The sequence below is a fragment of the Octodon degus genome, unplaced genomic scaffold (genome assembly GCF_000260255.1).
Source record: "Octodon degus isolate 3935 unplaced genomic scaffold, OctDeg1.0 scaffold00016, whole genome shotgun sequence".
Taxonomy (NCBI): domain Eukaryota; kingdom Metazoa; phylum Chordata; class Mammalia; order Rodentia; family Octodontidae; genus Octodon; species Octodon degus.
In genome coordinates, this window is record NW_004524592.1 from 15,514,560 (window position 1) to 15,530,953 (window position 16,394).

Genomic DNA, 16,394 nt, shown 5'->3' on the forward strand with positions numbered 1-16,394 from the left:
TAGTGAAAATCATGGTAGCTCCCTGAATTTTAGGAAATATGATTAACTATTATAAAAAAAAAAATCTTGCCCTCTCACAACAAAACAAATATAGTACTTATGTACAGATAGTAACAGTTGGAAGCCAGAACACCTGAGTTTGAATATTAGATTCTACCATTTGTAAGATTTGTAACTTTGTATAAATTATCTTACATATTGTGTCTCAGTGCTCTCAATATAAGGTAAGAATACAAAGGTAACCATTTCATAGTGCTTTCTAAAGGTAAAATTTGGCAAGATTTTTTTTGCGGGCAGAAGGGGGGTACCAGTGATCAAATTTGGGACTCTGTGTTTGCCAGGCAGGTGCTTGTGCTACTGAGCTATCTCCCCAGCCCACTAAAGGTGAAATTTAAAATTTAATGAATATATAACACAAAAGCACACTGTCTGGGACAGACTGAGTACTTTAAAATGTTAGTTAGGATTTCACTTGAATTATTTAACTAGTTAAGATTTCATGTTAAATTACTAAATCCTCTACATTTATTTACTGAAAAGAGGCTGCTCCATCTATTCATTAACTCTATAATCCTGATAAAGTGAAAGCTTACTACTACGTTTATTCCATCAGGAATAACACTTTTTTGATACAGCAAATAATAGGAAGTCAGGCAAAAGATCTTTCTCCAAAAATTACTTTATATAAGTAATGAACAATTATATGCACAACTTAAAGAATCACATGATTCAAAACTACAAAAATAAATGGGTAGTAATGTGCCTCAGTGGTAAAGCTCTTGCCTTGTATATATCAGGCCCTTGGTTCGATCCTCAGCACCACACAAAAACATAACAAAAACAACACAGCACTTTGAAAACTACAGAAATAAGATGTATATTTTTCACCAATAGTCACCTAACACAATCTCTTCTGTTTTTGATAAATTTGCACCACGTTTCTAGTAATTTTTTTCCCTTTTTAAAAAAATGTATTTGGTACAGGGTCTCACTACCCAGCTCGAACCTGTAGTGATCCTCCTATTTTCCTATTTTCAGCCTCCCCATCACTGGGATCACATATGTGTGTCACCACTCCCAGTGCGGCCAGCTAAAGGCACCTGGGGGCAGGGCCTGTGTGGCCTGTAGTGCCAGGGATCTATCTCTGTCTTTCTGAGACAGGGCTTCACTATATAACTCAAGCTGGCCTCAAACTCACAGCCTCCCAAGCACTGGGATTGTACACACATGCCATCACGCCCGGTCTCAATCACTGTCTCAGCGCACTAGGGTGGGGCCGGCATCTAGTAATTTTTAAATGTACTTTCTAAACAAAATACTAAAGAAGGGAAAAAAATCACTAAATGTTGTTATATGACCATGAATGAAAAGCTTCTGTGCCACCCCCACACCAAGCTGGCCACTGAAACCAGGCATGGTGACACACCATTGTTATCCTAGCACTAGGGAGGTTGAAAACAGGAGGATCACTAGGAGTTGGAGCTGTGTAGTGAGACTCTGTACCAAATTAATAAATAAAAACAAAAAGAAAAGCTCTGCTTAATTTTGTATTTCATTTCTTTAAACTTTAATAATTAAGGGCCAGGGAGATGGCTCAGTAGAATAAGTGCTTGCCTGGCAAGTGCAAGGGCCTGAGTTCAAACCCTGGTTTCACCAAAAAAACAAACAAACAAACAAAACTTCAATAACTAAAATTGCTTTTATTTTGGTTAAACACAACATTGGCAGGCTAAATGTGTTATTTTCTTCAGATTAGCACAAAATGAAACAATATTCATCTTGTTTGCTAACTTCAAATTGACTTAATTTTATCCAACTTAGTACGGTATCTTGGTAAATCTAATGACCTTGAGTAGGCAGAAATCCAAGAGTGAATTTCCTATTACTTTCCATTTGTCCAAAAGAAATAATCTAGACTATAAGATTCCAGAGTAAGAACTAACACAATTTGTTGACTGAGAGAATTATTAAAATGTGGTATATTTCAATTTTTAAAAACTTGTTAATTTAGGCATAGTCATGGATGTCTGTAATCCCACCACTCAGGGGGCTGAGGTAAGAGAATTTCCACAAGTTCAGGGCCAGCCTGGACCACATACTAAGACTTTGTCTCAAACAGTAAATAGGTGAAGAAATTAAAAACAAAATCCAAGAGTAAACTTCCTATTACTCAAACAGTAAATAGATGAAGAAATTAAAAACAAAAAACAACAACAAAAAACTTGTCAGACATGGTGACACACACCTGCAATCCTCAGCACTCAGGGCTGAGGCAAGAAGAATGCTATGTTCAAAACCTGTAGATGCAGTCTACAGACAGAAAGAAATTCATAAAGTGGTGTCACAAAATTTCACCAACTACCACATCAAGATCCTTAACGTCAATGCACATGCTACCTTGAATGATGTTGTGGTGGTCTAGGTAATGTGACTGCTCTCTAACAACAACCAGGCTTTGTGGAGGTTCATGCAGATATTTGTCCTCGCTCCTGAGGGCTCAGCTACAAATAAATTCTATGTTCATAATGATATCTTCAGGTACCAAGATGAGGTCCTTGGTAGCTTTGTCACTTAGCCTCAAGAGGAATCTAAGAAGTAGAGGAGCCTGAAGAAAGCAGACACCTGAGGTTGTACCTGATGATTCTGATACTTTCTATGATCAAACTGTCAGCAATGACCTGGAAGAACATTTAGAGGAAACCATTGCTGGACCAGCATCTCATCCTGAACCAGAACCAGAGTTAAGAACCTGCATCTGAAATCCAAGAGGAAAAGTGTGAGCATGTTTCAGTGGAAGCTGCTCCTGAATATGCTCAGAAGAGTTCTTTTCCAACACCTACAGACATAGCTGAGACAGTACAATAGGACTTAAGGACATTTTCTTGGGCATCTGTGACTGGTAAGGACCTTCCTCCTAGTGAAACTATTTCTGTTCCTGGGATACTTCCTCATATTGTGAAAGCACCAACATTATAGCCTGATCCAGAATCTAAACTTGAATCTCAGATTCCACCACAGAGGCCTCTGAGAGGTCAAAGAGTAATAGAACAACAAATAAATATATGTCCTTAGAGGGGACCCAGACCAATTCGTGAGGCTGGGGAGCAAGGTCATGTTGAAGCTTGGAGAATTGTAAGACAACCTGACAGTCACCAGCTCTTCATCAGTGACATACCTCATGAGGTTGACAAATCAGAACTTAAAGATTTCTTTCGAAATTATGGGAATATGGTAGAGCTGCACATAAACAGTGGTGGAAAGCTATTCAACTTTGGCTTTGTCATGTTTGATAATACTAAGTCTGTGCAGAAGGTCCTTAACAACAGGCTCATCATGTCCAGAGGTGAAGTCCATCTGAATGTGCAAGAGAAGAAGACCCACACTGCCAGCGAAGGGGACTGTCGAGACAACTGCCTGCGGGGACCTGGAGGCCCCCAAGGTGGGCTGGGCAGTGGTATGAGAGGCCTTCCCTATGAAGGAATGGTGCAGAAGCCCAGCTTTGGAGTAGGAAGGGGAATTACTCTACAGTCATGAATAGCTGTTCACCTGTCTCCACTAAGAGAACCCAGCTCCTATGGACCAGTGAATTTATTCAGTCAGCCTTCGGTGTATGGGAGTGTGACCCCAGTCTGTTATAACCTGCTTCAGTTTGTACAGTTTTACTTCTTCTGTGTTAATGGTGTATGCTCCCTCTCTTTCTTCTCTTTCTCCTCTTTCTCTTGGTGTTTCAGTCATTTACTTTCAGTTTTGTGGAACGATATTTTAGGAGTAACAGATTTTTAAAGAAGGAAAAAAACCTGAATTTCCTTGCTTACTTTGCATATACAGATTGGATTTTATTTTTTTTTAAACAGCCATTTCCCCAAAGAAATGTGTCACTTATTACTGACATTTGGTATGTTTCATTCATTGGAATATTTCTTACTTATTTTTTTTTTTTATGTGTTTCAAAAGCCTGTGAGAAGTACAGGACTTGATAAACATTTTGGAGGCAGAAAAAATCCAAAGTGTTTCTTTGCAAATCATGACTCTTCTGATGTTGAAAAATGGTCATATGGGTAATTTGAAAAACCATTCTCAATGATATGGCCAGAAACTGAATAAACAAACAAAAAAAAACTGAATAAACAGTGGTAATAGAAAAAAAAAAAAACTAACCTGAAAAGAGCTCATAACTTGTTTACAATTTTCCATTCTATTCCTTATATCCCATCTTGCCCTAAAAGAATACAATTATAATCAAATACCATGTTGGTGAACTACTTGGGTTAATTCTTTCTTTCTCCCCTCCAGTGTGGTTACTGTATTTATTTGAAATTCAATGGGTTTCATTTATTTTTTCAGTTTGTAGGGGGGTTTTTGTCTTCTCATTTTTAATGATTTAATTTTATTTTATGCATACCAAAAGTTGTCCTTTCATTCCCTCTAAGTAACCAACTTCATTATTTTCTGACTCAGCCATTCATTTTTACTTCCTTTTGTCAAAAGCAGAAATAGACGTATTTTTTTCTCTTTTTATCTTACCTAAAGACAGCATATGATATACAGTATGCTTGTTTACATCTAACATGTCTAATAATTACATTGTCAGTTAACAGGGATCTTAGTTATTTTTTCTTACAGTGATATTGGTAGTACTCTATTACATGTATGTATCTTCATGTATTTAAAATAACTGTGTAGGCTAGGCATTATCACTTGATCCCAGGATTTCACAGCCTGCCTGGCAACATAGACCCTGTCTCGAAATAAGACAAAACAAATAAAAATAAGCAACCTGAAAAAACTAAAAGTGTGCTTACTTTTTCACCTTGCATTCCTATTTCTAGAAATTTATCTGGAAAATAATCACATGTAAACAGTTATTCACTTATTTATTACAATACTACTTATGACTGCATAATACTGGAAACTACTGAAAGTCCACAAATACAGTTATTTTTATTTATTGATTAACTTATTTTTTTTGACCTGCTCCGTTTCTGACCTGGGCCAGTTCACCCCTCCTTAGGCAACCTGCCTGGTGGTCCCCCGCTCACCATATTGATGCTGAACTTAGTGCAGACACCCGATGGGCATAGCGCACTGCAGTCCAGAACTCCTGGACTCAAGCGATCCTCCCACCTCAGCCTCCCAAGTAGCTGGGACTATAGGCATGTGCCACTGCGCCCCGCTTTTTTATTTTTTTTTTTTTTTTTTTTTTTTGAGACAGGGCTCACTATACAGTTTGGGATGGCTTCAAACTCTCAGTGATCCTTCAGCTTCAGCCTCAGTGCTGGGACTACAGGGATGCCACTGAGCATAGCTGCAGCATTCTTAATACTGCTACATATTCTTCCACATTAGTACTGTATTTTTGACACCAACTTATTTGACGAATATGTTGATGTCTTCTCGGTCCTGATGCATCTTCTTGGATTTCAAATGTTCACGACATATCATTTTATACATTTCCTCTCATTCCTGTTAACACTGAATGTTTGTTTTATACTTTTCAAATCTCTGGAAAAAACAATCATAAAAAAAAGTCATTTTAACTACTTACTGAATGGAGTTGTGTCAGGAGGTGGAAAATTCTCAGTAAAGTTGACATTGCATAAATCTGCACTACAGCAGCAGAAACGGTATGTTCCATTCTGAATTAAGGAGGGTGTGGTAGTTACTACACATTCTTCATAGTGACACTCTTGAGGATCTCCAATGTGAGACCAACATCCTAAAAAGCAGCATCAATATAAATGCATTAGGAGACAATACGATCAAACTAAGAGGACAGGAACTTAATAACACCAATTAATGTAAGCATTTGTGATATAACATGAGATAAGACAAATAATATCAACAAATACAAAAAAAGGAGAAGACAAACAGGAGGAGAGAAGGGGATTTTTTAAAAAAGAAATAAGCTGTATATATGCACGTGTAACAACCACTTCCCACAATGACCATGAATTTCAAACATGTACTAATAATATAAAAAATTTTAAAAATGAAAACTAAAACAAAAACCTAAGTAAAATGAATGATTATATATAAGTGAAAACAATATTGCAAATCAATAAAAAAAATGACAAAAAACACAACAGATACTTCACAAGGAAAAAAGGCACTAACATCATTAATCTAAAAATTATTAAAGCACCAATGAGGTTACCAATTAAACTGTTCTAGGTTAAAAAATAATATCCAGTCATAACAAGGATTGAAGAACACACACACACACTATCCTGGATGGAAGATAAATGATGGTATTTTTGGAAAGAACAGCTTTAAAATACTCAGAGTTTTTAATAATCTAATAATTCTACACCAAGGAATCTATTTTAAGAAAACAATCAAATGTAAAGATCTATGCTCAAAGTTGTTCATTGTATACTAATTACAGAGCAAATTGGAAAATGACTGTTCCTAATGTCCAACAAGTGTGAGTAAACTATGATACATGTAAACAATGAAATGTTGTGCAAATGCTAAAAATATTTTCAGGGGCTGGTGAGATAGCTCAGCAAACTAAAGCACCTGCTTAGGCAAGTGCAGGGACCATGGTTCAATCCCTGGCACCACATGCCATGCCAGCCCTGCCTCTAGGGCAAGCTGAGCTGGCCACAGAGTCTGGGAGTAGTGGCGTACACCTTTAATCCCAATTCTGGGGAGGCTGAAAACAGGAGGATCATTGAGTCTGAGCTGCATAGTGAGACCCTATAACAGCCAAATACATTAAAAATAAATAGATAAATATAAAAATAAATATATTTTCATAGGCTAAAGACACAGCAAAAATGATATTAAATTATTTATATAGCTTTACTCCAATTTTGAAAAAAAGAAAATACATGTTCAGATAAATGTCAAAGTACACAGAAAATACACCTGACGAGGATAAACTAAGGGAATAAACATACTTTTAAAGAGCATGGAATAACAGGCTGGGGGTGGTGACAAACATCTGTAACCCCAGTACTCAGGAGGCTAGGGCAGGAGGATTACCACAAGTTCAAAGCCAACCTGAACTACATAGCAACACCCTGTCTAAAGAAATCAAAAGAAAAAAGTATATAGGTACAAATTCTCCATGATGAATGTGATTATTATATATATTAAAAGAACACCAAAAAAATAAAAAAATAAAAAAAAAATAAAATAAAAGAACACCAATAGGGCCAGGGATATAGCTCAGTGACACAGTGCCTGCCTGACAAGAGCACCATCTTGAGTATGATTCCTGACACCAAAATAAATAAATAAATAAAATAGAGTTAATTTTTAAAAAAACAGTATAGAAATACAGACTTTCATTTTTTCTTTGTAGTTGTCTGTATCTCTAAAATATCACTTGAACACATACCAACATGATAATAATTAAGATGTTATTAAAATAAACTTAAAAGTTTCCTTTACAAATCTGTGGCTTACGGATAAATATATATAAGAATATATACACATACTTTTAAAATTACTGCTTTTCTGGATAGGATTCCTCTTTTTTTTTTTTTTTTTCAGGGTGAGAGTGAGGGAAGGTGATGACAGTGATAACCAGGATCTCACACTTGCCAGGCAGGCACTGTGCCACTGAGCTGTACCTACAGCCCCTATGTTTTTCTTAGATAAGCTTCAATTATACGAAACAAATCTATTTCAGGTAAGAAAAGTATTACTTGCCTTGTTTTACAAGATTTATGTCCCCTTTTGACTTCTCCCAAAGGCCGTAGCACGTGCTACCTTTTGAACATAACACTGTTCCATTTTCATGAGAGATTCGACTCTCACCTATCCCAAGGTCTTGTTGATATGGATCTTTATATGCACAGAGCCGTTCTTGGTTCTGGGAAGCTAAAATAAAGAAAAATAACATGATCAATTAATTTTATGATAATTTTTGCAAAATACAGAAAATCCTCGTCTTATTTGAATAACACTACATATTTCCCTACTAAATCCTTCAAATTCAAATCACTAAATAAATTTTTTATATTGTAAATTCATTCAATAACTTTCTTCTATGTATTGGTTAATTAGTAGCATTCAAAGAGAAGCAAATCTTTAAATTCATTTCCTAAAAGCAATACATTTTATTCATATTATTAATATTCTTTCTCTCATTAAATACTGGTGTCCACAAGAAATATCAAGTAAAATATTCATGTTCTAAATTAACCTTTAAAACGAATAAGCAACTTCAGAAACTTCATGTAGTACTCAGTTTTCATCATATACTCAACTGCAGAAAGTTATTAAGCATAGTAAACTAAGAATGCAAACAATGACTACAAATGGGCACATGGCTTCTTATTGGAATGAAATTCCTGCTCTAAAATTGGACTGTAGCTGTACTCTGAATTAAAAAATGACTTTAAATTCTACATTTACACAAAGAGATAGCTTAGCTGCTTAAGCACCTGCCATTGGCAAGCAAAAGTCCTGAGTTCAATCCCCAGTACCAAAAACTCCCAAAAATAAAACAACTCTACATTTATCAAAAAATATGAAATTGTTCACTGACAATGAGAGAATTCCATGCCTAACTTATTAAATATGTTTTCAACACTAAGGTTACTAGTAAGCAGAAGAAACTGACATTCCATTACTTAAAATACTAATTTAATAGCAAGAAGAAATATGCAACTGTTAGTTTCTTTACTGAAGAGATAACCTAATGCAATCTGAATGCCAATATATCTGTCTCCATTGACACCTAATCTGATTTAACTGATTTCTACAGAATGTTTGTGACACTGGTGTCGTGGTTCCAGCACTTGAGGGGTTGAGGCATGAGGCTCACTGTGAGTTGGAGGTAAGCTTGGGCTACACAGTGAGTCCAAGGCCAATCTGAACTACAGAATCCCTGTCTCAGGAAAAAAAAAAAAAAGAACATCTGCCACATAATTTATAAACTAACAAATGTTAACAACATTGTTTTGTTTTTGTCATTTTGAGACAGAGTTTCACTATACAGTTCACGCTGTCCTCAAACTCACAGTGACTCTCCTGGAGAACTTCCTAATGTGTTTGACTTTGTAGGATACTAAATCTAATAAAATCATACTTTAGCAAGGGAGATGATTAATGCCTTTGAACAAAACTAAGACCTCTGGAGAAGAAACGAAAAAATCAACAGCTTGTATCGAATCCAATTTTTACACATAGGCCTGCTACATGTATTACAATGAAAAGTAATTCAAGTAATACAGAGTTCTAGCCTTCAAGCCTCTTACACAGTAGTCTATCTTTCGGGGGTTTTGTTTTTTCTTCCTGAGATGGAGTCTCTATATGGCTGCATTATGGTCTTGAACTCCTGCATTCAGGTGATCATCCTGCTTTAGCGTTTCCAATAGCTAAAACTATAGGAGCTCAGAGTCTGGCTGTAAAAGTCTGTTTGAAGCCAAGAGTGGCACTGTACCTCTATAATCCCAGCACTTGGGAGGCTGAGGCAGTAAGGTTGCTATGAGTTCAAGACCAGTCTGTGTTACAAAGTGAGCTCAAGGCAAGTCTGAATCACATAGTGAAACCCTGTCTCAAAAAGAACCACCCCCCAAAAAAAAAGTCTATTTTGGATAGACAAAATCAGAGACAGTAAGTAGTGAAAAATAATTATCGCTCAATTTGTACACTGTTAAACTACTTCAAGCAATCTTTCAGGAGACATTTACTAATATCCACTTAAATGGTCAGAATATATAGTAGTACCTATTCATAAAAATGAATTCTAGAACAATAGCCTACTAAGGATTCTGCCACATTTTTATCAGCTGTAGTCCCATACACAAATCTCTTTAATAAGAACATTTATTAGATTATCTTGCACATTTAAGAATGCTATCTTAGGCTGGGGAGAGAGCCCAGGAGCAAAGCGACTGCCTGGCAAGCACAAAGTCCTAAGTATTTGATTCCCAGTACCAAAAAAAAAAAAAAAAAAAAAAAAAAAGTTATCTCTTTAGGTTATCAGCAGATTGGCAAATTTTACCATATTGATTATAAAAACAGAATATTTTTCCACATATAAAAAGTTCTTTCTATAACACAGAGTCATACTTAGGAGATTCAAACTGTAAGGCATTCTTAGATTTTGAAAAACGCTGTAAATCTGAAAAGGCATCTACCCATGAGGCATAATTCTTTCTCTTTGTCACACCCTGGTAAGATGTAAGTGTTACCTGCAACCAGGCAGATACCAAAGTTATGTAATGATTCTGTTTCCTTCTTGTCTTGATTATTGGAAAGATAACAATGAATTTATGAACTAAGTATCTCTAGTTTTCTACAATGCAGATATGCTAATTTTATCCCTCCTCGTCTGTCATTCACTTTGTACTATTGAATTAATGAGTAGAGTTCTCTAAGTACTTAGAAGCAGCTAGACCATAAAGTGCTTTATATAATTTAAAAATAAAGAGGGAAGTTTTATATTTGTGGAAAAAAAGATGAAAGATAAAAACTTGTTTTTCCTAGACTTCCTTTACTGTCAAAAAGAAGCTGAAGGGGCTGGGGAGATGGCTCAGTAGAATAAGTACTTCCCTGGCAAGCACAAAGGCCTGAGTTCAAGTTCAATCCCCGGTTCCTCAAAAAAAAAAAAAAAAAAGGAAAGAAAGAAAAAAGAAAAGTAGCTAAAGATCAGGACCTATGTGCAGGGGTGGTGGTAGTGGTGATGATGGTGGCACATAATTTGATAGAAATCTAAAATTCTAAAATTATTCGTATAAAAACTAGACAAAAAGACAAAGTCAACTAAGTTGAGTGAATATCAATAAAAAATAAAAATATAACTGGAGAGGAACTGAATCTTTTTTTTTTTTTGGTGGTACCAGGGATTGAACTCAGGACTCTGCACTTGCCAGGCAAGTGCTTATTCTACTGGGCTATCTCCCCGTGACCCCTGAATCATTTTTAATATCAGCTTTCACTAAATTTTTTTCTTAAAATAATTTCAGCCTACTTCTAAGGAATTATTTTATGGTGGGAGAATTAGCATAAACCAATTATAATTTGCTATTTTAAGAATAATCTCTTCTTTCAAATTATAATTCAGCAAATTTTTATACATTTATAAATATTTTCTTACAAATACTAGCCTACTCCAATAAACAACTATTTTATAAACCAGTGTTTTTAGTTTTTTTAAATATTTGTTAGAAATAGTGTCAGCAATATATCCATTTAAAGATTTGAATTTTTTATAATGTAGTAAAAGTGTGACTAAAATGAATACAATTAGAAATAGTCTAGCGCTGTGTTGGTATAAAAATGATATATTAGTACTAGATACTAAATATTTTTCAACCTAAAAGTTCATTTTGTCCCTCTAATTTGAATTAAAACATTTTTAAAGGTCTTTAGAGGGCTGGAGAGATGGCTCAGTGGTCTAAAGCACCTACTTGAAACAAGCTTGGCAAAGCACAGGGACCTCGGTTCGATCCTCCAGCACCACATGCCAGCCAGCCCCGCCCCCTGGTGGGCTGAGCTGGCCCCCCCCCAATAAATAAATGTAATAAATAAAAATAAATATTTTTTTTTAAAAAAAAAGGTCTTTAGAAATATTGTGGGCCTAGTTCCTGTACCTACCATGATGAATGATAAATCAGCCCATGGAACAAGTCTTATCTCTTTTTGCCATTTCTTCTACTCCTTTATTTTCATTTCCCACCACACTCATTTGAAGTCTTTCAGGACTTTTACACATAATGAACTTGATATAATATTCCCAATATCAAGACTGCCGTTTCTCCTGAAAAACTTGGGCTCATCTTTAAGATCCAGCTCTGATATAAAATCCTCAGTAAAGTCTGCAGATGCAGTGTGCACTGCATTCCGAAGGTACTTAACTCATAACTGTTACTGCATGGTATCGTGTTAGTATTTTATCTGTTTATGTACCTATCTCCCCTACCCAGCTACAGAGGCTCACTCCACTACTTCTTAAAGAAAGGCCCAATTTATTTCATTCATTTTTATATAGCACCTAATAGTTTCATAAGTACATGTATTTTGTTCAATACCATCTTCTAATTCAGACTGCAAAATCTAAGTAGTACAAAGCCAGTCCTCTTCCATTCTATATTTTTTCTTTGTTCTTATTTTTTGTAGTACCTGGAATAGAACTCACAACCTTGCACTTGACAGGCAGGCATTATGTTGCTGAGCAATATCCCCAAGCCTACCATTCTACAATAAACAAAGCTGTAAAAATTTCATGAGGTACTTTTTTTTTGCGGGGGGGTTGTTTTTGTTTTTGAGATAGGGTCTTACTACATAGTTCAGTTTAGCCGTGAACTTACTATCCAGCCTAAGCTGACTTTGATTTGAAGTGATCACCCTGGCTCAGCCCTGAGTGCCAAGATTACAGGTATGTACCACCCCATTCAACGAGTACTTTACTTTTCTGATACAATATTTTATTATTTCTGTCTACATTTCTATATATACACAGTATTGAAAATAAAAGTTATTTTCTCTATATATACATCCTGATAAGTACTCAATAACTGTATGCTAAATTTTATTCCCAAGAACAGATATAGCATGTCTGAAATACTCAGCTGACTTACATTTCCTACCAATGATAAAAAATTACCAATAAACTACCAACAGAACTACCAACAAATAATTACACATACATACAAATTGGAAGACACTATACCAGGATGTCTCAAATTTTTGTCAACTAAACTATATGGTATAATTTCATTATTTCTGCATCAGTTAACTATTATGATAGACTCACCACTATCATCACACTTACAAAGAAAAATACTTATTTGCTTCCATGAGAATTGAAAAATACTTCTACTGTGAAAATACTAACTTGTACCTGTCCTTCACCCTTTTATTTAAATGAAGTACTCAACAGCATTTGAATTTTCACGAAAACATATTCATGCACTATTTACACATTTCAAACATGTTTATACCTAGATTGTTTAACGTAAAATCTTTTAAAATAATTATACATATAGAGGAGGTTGGAAAAAATCATACCATGATTCCCACATTTCTCTCTTCAACACCAACATCCCACATAGTCACTGAAGTCTCAAAACCAGGAAACTGATAACAGCAAAACCCAGGGCTGATTCAGATTTCACTAGTGTTCCAGGTACTCATTTGTGTGAGTGTAATTCTATGCAATACTGTCCCATGCCATCACAATCAAGACATTTTATTGAGGAGTGACCACAAACTTTCTCATATTAACCTTTCGCAGTTGTATCCTCCCTTCCCTTGTTTCTAACCTAGGAAACCACAATCTCAATTCTATAATTATGTTACTTTACAATTGCTAACACAAATGGAATCATGCAGTATATATACTTTTTGATAATGGATTTTTTTAGGCAACATAACTTCCTGAAGTTTATCCAAGTTGTATGTAGTTTAATGTTGCAGTCTACTGGTATAAAGAAGTACCACAGTTTATTTAACTCCTGATAGTCTGTTTAACTTTTCACTCTTTGACATTCATTTAGGTAGTTTCCATGTTATGGCTATTAGAAATAGGAGCTGATAGGAATGTTTGTATATAAGTACAACTCTAGTATGAATTTTATTTGTTTAAAGCAAAGCAATATTCTTTGATATCTATAAAAGGACAAGTTGACGTTAAGGCAACCTACTCACAGAACACATTATGTCGCATCATCTGAATTTATTCAAAACATTCAAAGTCCCTAACATTCTCCAACCTAGTAGTCCTATCCAAAAAAAAAAAAAAAATCACTTATGTGGTAGTCTTCACATTTAATGTAAAATACATGCCAGATAACTATGATATCAAATATCTGAGATATTCTAATTTTGGGATTTATTGTTATTTAAATGAAGATGAATCCTTTCTAGCAAAGTCAGATGGCCAAAGTGTACCCTTTTCATCTTCTGATGCCTACATACTCGGAGGCCTTTGATATGTGACTCTCTACAGGCCAACTTTTCCTAGTCACCTATGCTGAAGATCAGGTTGATCTGTCTAGCTTTCTTTTACTTCTTTTCCCCTATAATAAAAATAATCACAACTGGGGAGATGGCTTATGGTAGAGTGCTTGCCTAGCAGGAACAAGGCCATGGATTTGATGGGGGGGGGGACGTGTGTGATATCAGGCACTCACTAAAGAAGCTTTCACATGAAAAATGTGCATTTTTACATTCTAAAACTTTATGAAGCCTCTTGCCTGCAATCCTACCTACTCAACAGGCTGAGGCAGAAGCATTACCTAAGCCCAGCAGCGTGGGCCAGTCTGAACAACACAGGATGATTTCATCATTTAAAGAGGTGTGGTAGTGGGGCACTAATTAAAACTGTAAGGAAATATATCTACTAGAAGAACTAAAGTTACAAACAAAACATAGACCTCTACAATATCAAGTACTGACACTGATATTGACATAGATGGGAAGATAATTGCTGATGAAAATGCAAACTGATAAAGAGCTATGGAAAGTCTGGTGACTGATTGATTGATTGATTGATTGATTGATTTGGCGGAACCGGGGATTGAACTCAGGCCCTTGTGCTTGCCAGGTAAGCGCTTATTCCATTGAGCCATCTTCCCTGCCCAAATGGCAGAAGTTGTTTTGTGGGTTTTTTTTTGGCTGTCTCAGAATGCCTTCAGGGCAGGTTTGGCTGGCCTGAGTTCTGGGGATTGAACCACAGCATCCTGAGCCTGACTGCTTTGTTTAAGCAGGCACTTAAACAACTGGGCTAAGAGGCAGGCCCCCGAATATTTCTGATCAACACTTTGACCCATAATCCCACTCCTAGGTACTGACTGGTTTAATGGAAATCTATACTCACATAAATTCTTTTTTATTTTTATTTTTATTTTTATTTATTACATTTATTTATTGTGTGTGTGTGTGGCCAGCTCAGCCCACCAGCGGGCGGGGCTGGCTGGCATGTGGTGCTGGGGGATCGAACCGCAGTCCCTGTGCTTTGCCAAGCTTGCTTCAAGTAGGTGCTTTAGACCACTGAGCCATCTCTCCAGCCCCTCACATAAATTCTTATATGAATGTTTACAGTGACTTTATTCCTAACTGCTCAAAAATTTTTTCTTTGTCTTTTTGAGACAGGGTTTCACTATGCAATCAGGCTGGCCTTGTACTCTGTACCTCTAGCTGGCCTTGAAGTCACAGTGATCCTCCTGCCTCAGCTTCCTGAACACTGAGACTACAGGTGTTCACCACCAAGCCTGGCTATAATAACTGCTCAAAACTTGAAATAATCCAAGTCCCTTCAAGTGAACATGAATAAACAAAACTGAATCAACACAGTATAAAATGAACTACTGACATGCAACAATATGAATGAATCTCAAATACATTATACTAAATCAAAGAATAAGGAGTCTGGTAGGCCTGAAAGAAAAACAGCTGTTTACAAAATACTACCATACCACAAGTGAACTTGCAGGGTCTGGAATTATTGTTTATCTGGACTGAGGTTATAGGGATTTTTTTGTTTTTGGGTTTTTTGGGGGGGCTAGAACCGGGGATTGAACTCAGGCCCTTGTGCTTGCCAGGGAAGCGCTTACTCCACTGAGCCATGTCCCCGGCACCGGTTATAGTTGTATTATTATGTATTTGTCAAAACACACAACTTCCCCCCCAAAATCCCAATTAATTATAATTAGATGCAGATAATAATGTACTAATGAAATAATGTATCAATTCCATCTACATGTGTCTGAATATTTAAAAGGAATTTCTCCATATTAGGCAAGTAGAAAAATATGAATAAATTAAAATCTGGGTAAGCAGAAAGAGATCAATGAATTAGAAAACAAGAAATATGTAGAGAAAAATCAACAAAACCAAAAGCCTCAGAAAGATTATTAAAATTGGCAAGCCTCTAGTTAGGTTAAAAAGACAGAAGACACATACTACAGTACTCATCCCAGAAATGAAAAAGGGGACATTACTACAAACACCACTGAAAACGTAATAAAGAAATATCTGGGGCTGGGGAGATGGCTCAGTAGAATAAGTGCTTCCCTGGCAAGTGCAAGGGCTGAGTTCAATCCCCAGTTCCACCAAAAAAAAAAAGAAAAGAAAAGAAAGAAAGAAAGAAAGAAAAAGAAATATTAGGGATAGTTCTGTGCTCACAAATCTGATAACTTAGATGAAGCAAACTAATTCTTTGAAAAACACAATTGATAAGCGCTATGGCAAGGGACTACTTCCTATCACAAAAGGGGGAAGTAACACTTCTTTTGGGGGAAAGGGGACAATTGGGAAGTGAATGCAGGACCTTGCGCTTGCCAGCCAGGCTCTGCTGCTGAGCTATATCCATAGCCCCAAAAATCATACAAAAAGAAACAGACAAATGGAATGGGTACGGGGCCAGGGAGATGGCTCGGTAGAATAAGTGCTTCCCTGGCAAGTGCAAGGGCCTAAATTCAATCCCCGGTTCC

At 36.2% G+C, this 16,394-nt stretch overlaps 1 protein-coding gene and 1 pseudogene across 1 annotated transcript in view; one reads left to right on the top strand and one right to left on the bottom strand.

Moving 5' to 3' along the window:
- Bmpr2 (bone morphogenetic protein receptor type 2) overlaps positions 1-16,394 on the bottom strand; it is a 221,587-nt gene that overhangs the window by 88,604 nt on the left and 116,589 nt on the right. The window contains exons 2-3 of the mRNA XM_023710087.1: positions 7,660-7,830; positions 5,546-5,716 (exon numbers count right to left, since the gene is read on the bottom strand). Of these exons, the coding sequence (XP_023565855.1) occupies positions 5,546-5,716; positions 7,660-7,830 (342 nt within the window). The remainder of the gene's footprint in view (positions 1-5,545; positions 5,717-7,659; positions 7,831-16,394) is intronic.
- LOC105741560 lies at positions 2,247-3,663 on the top strand (annotated as a pseudogene).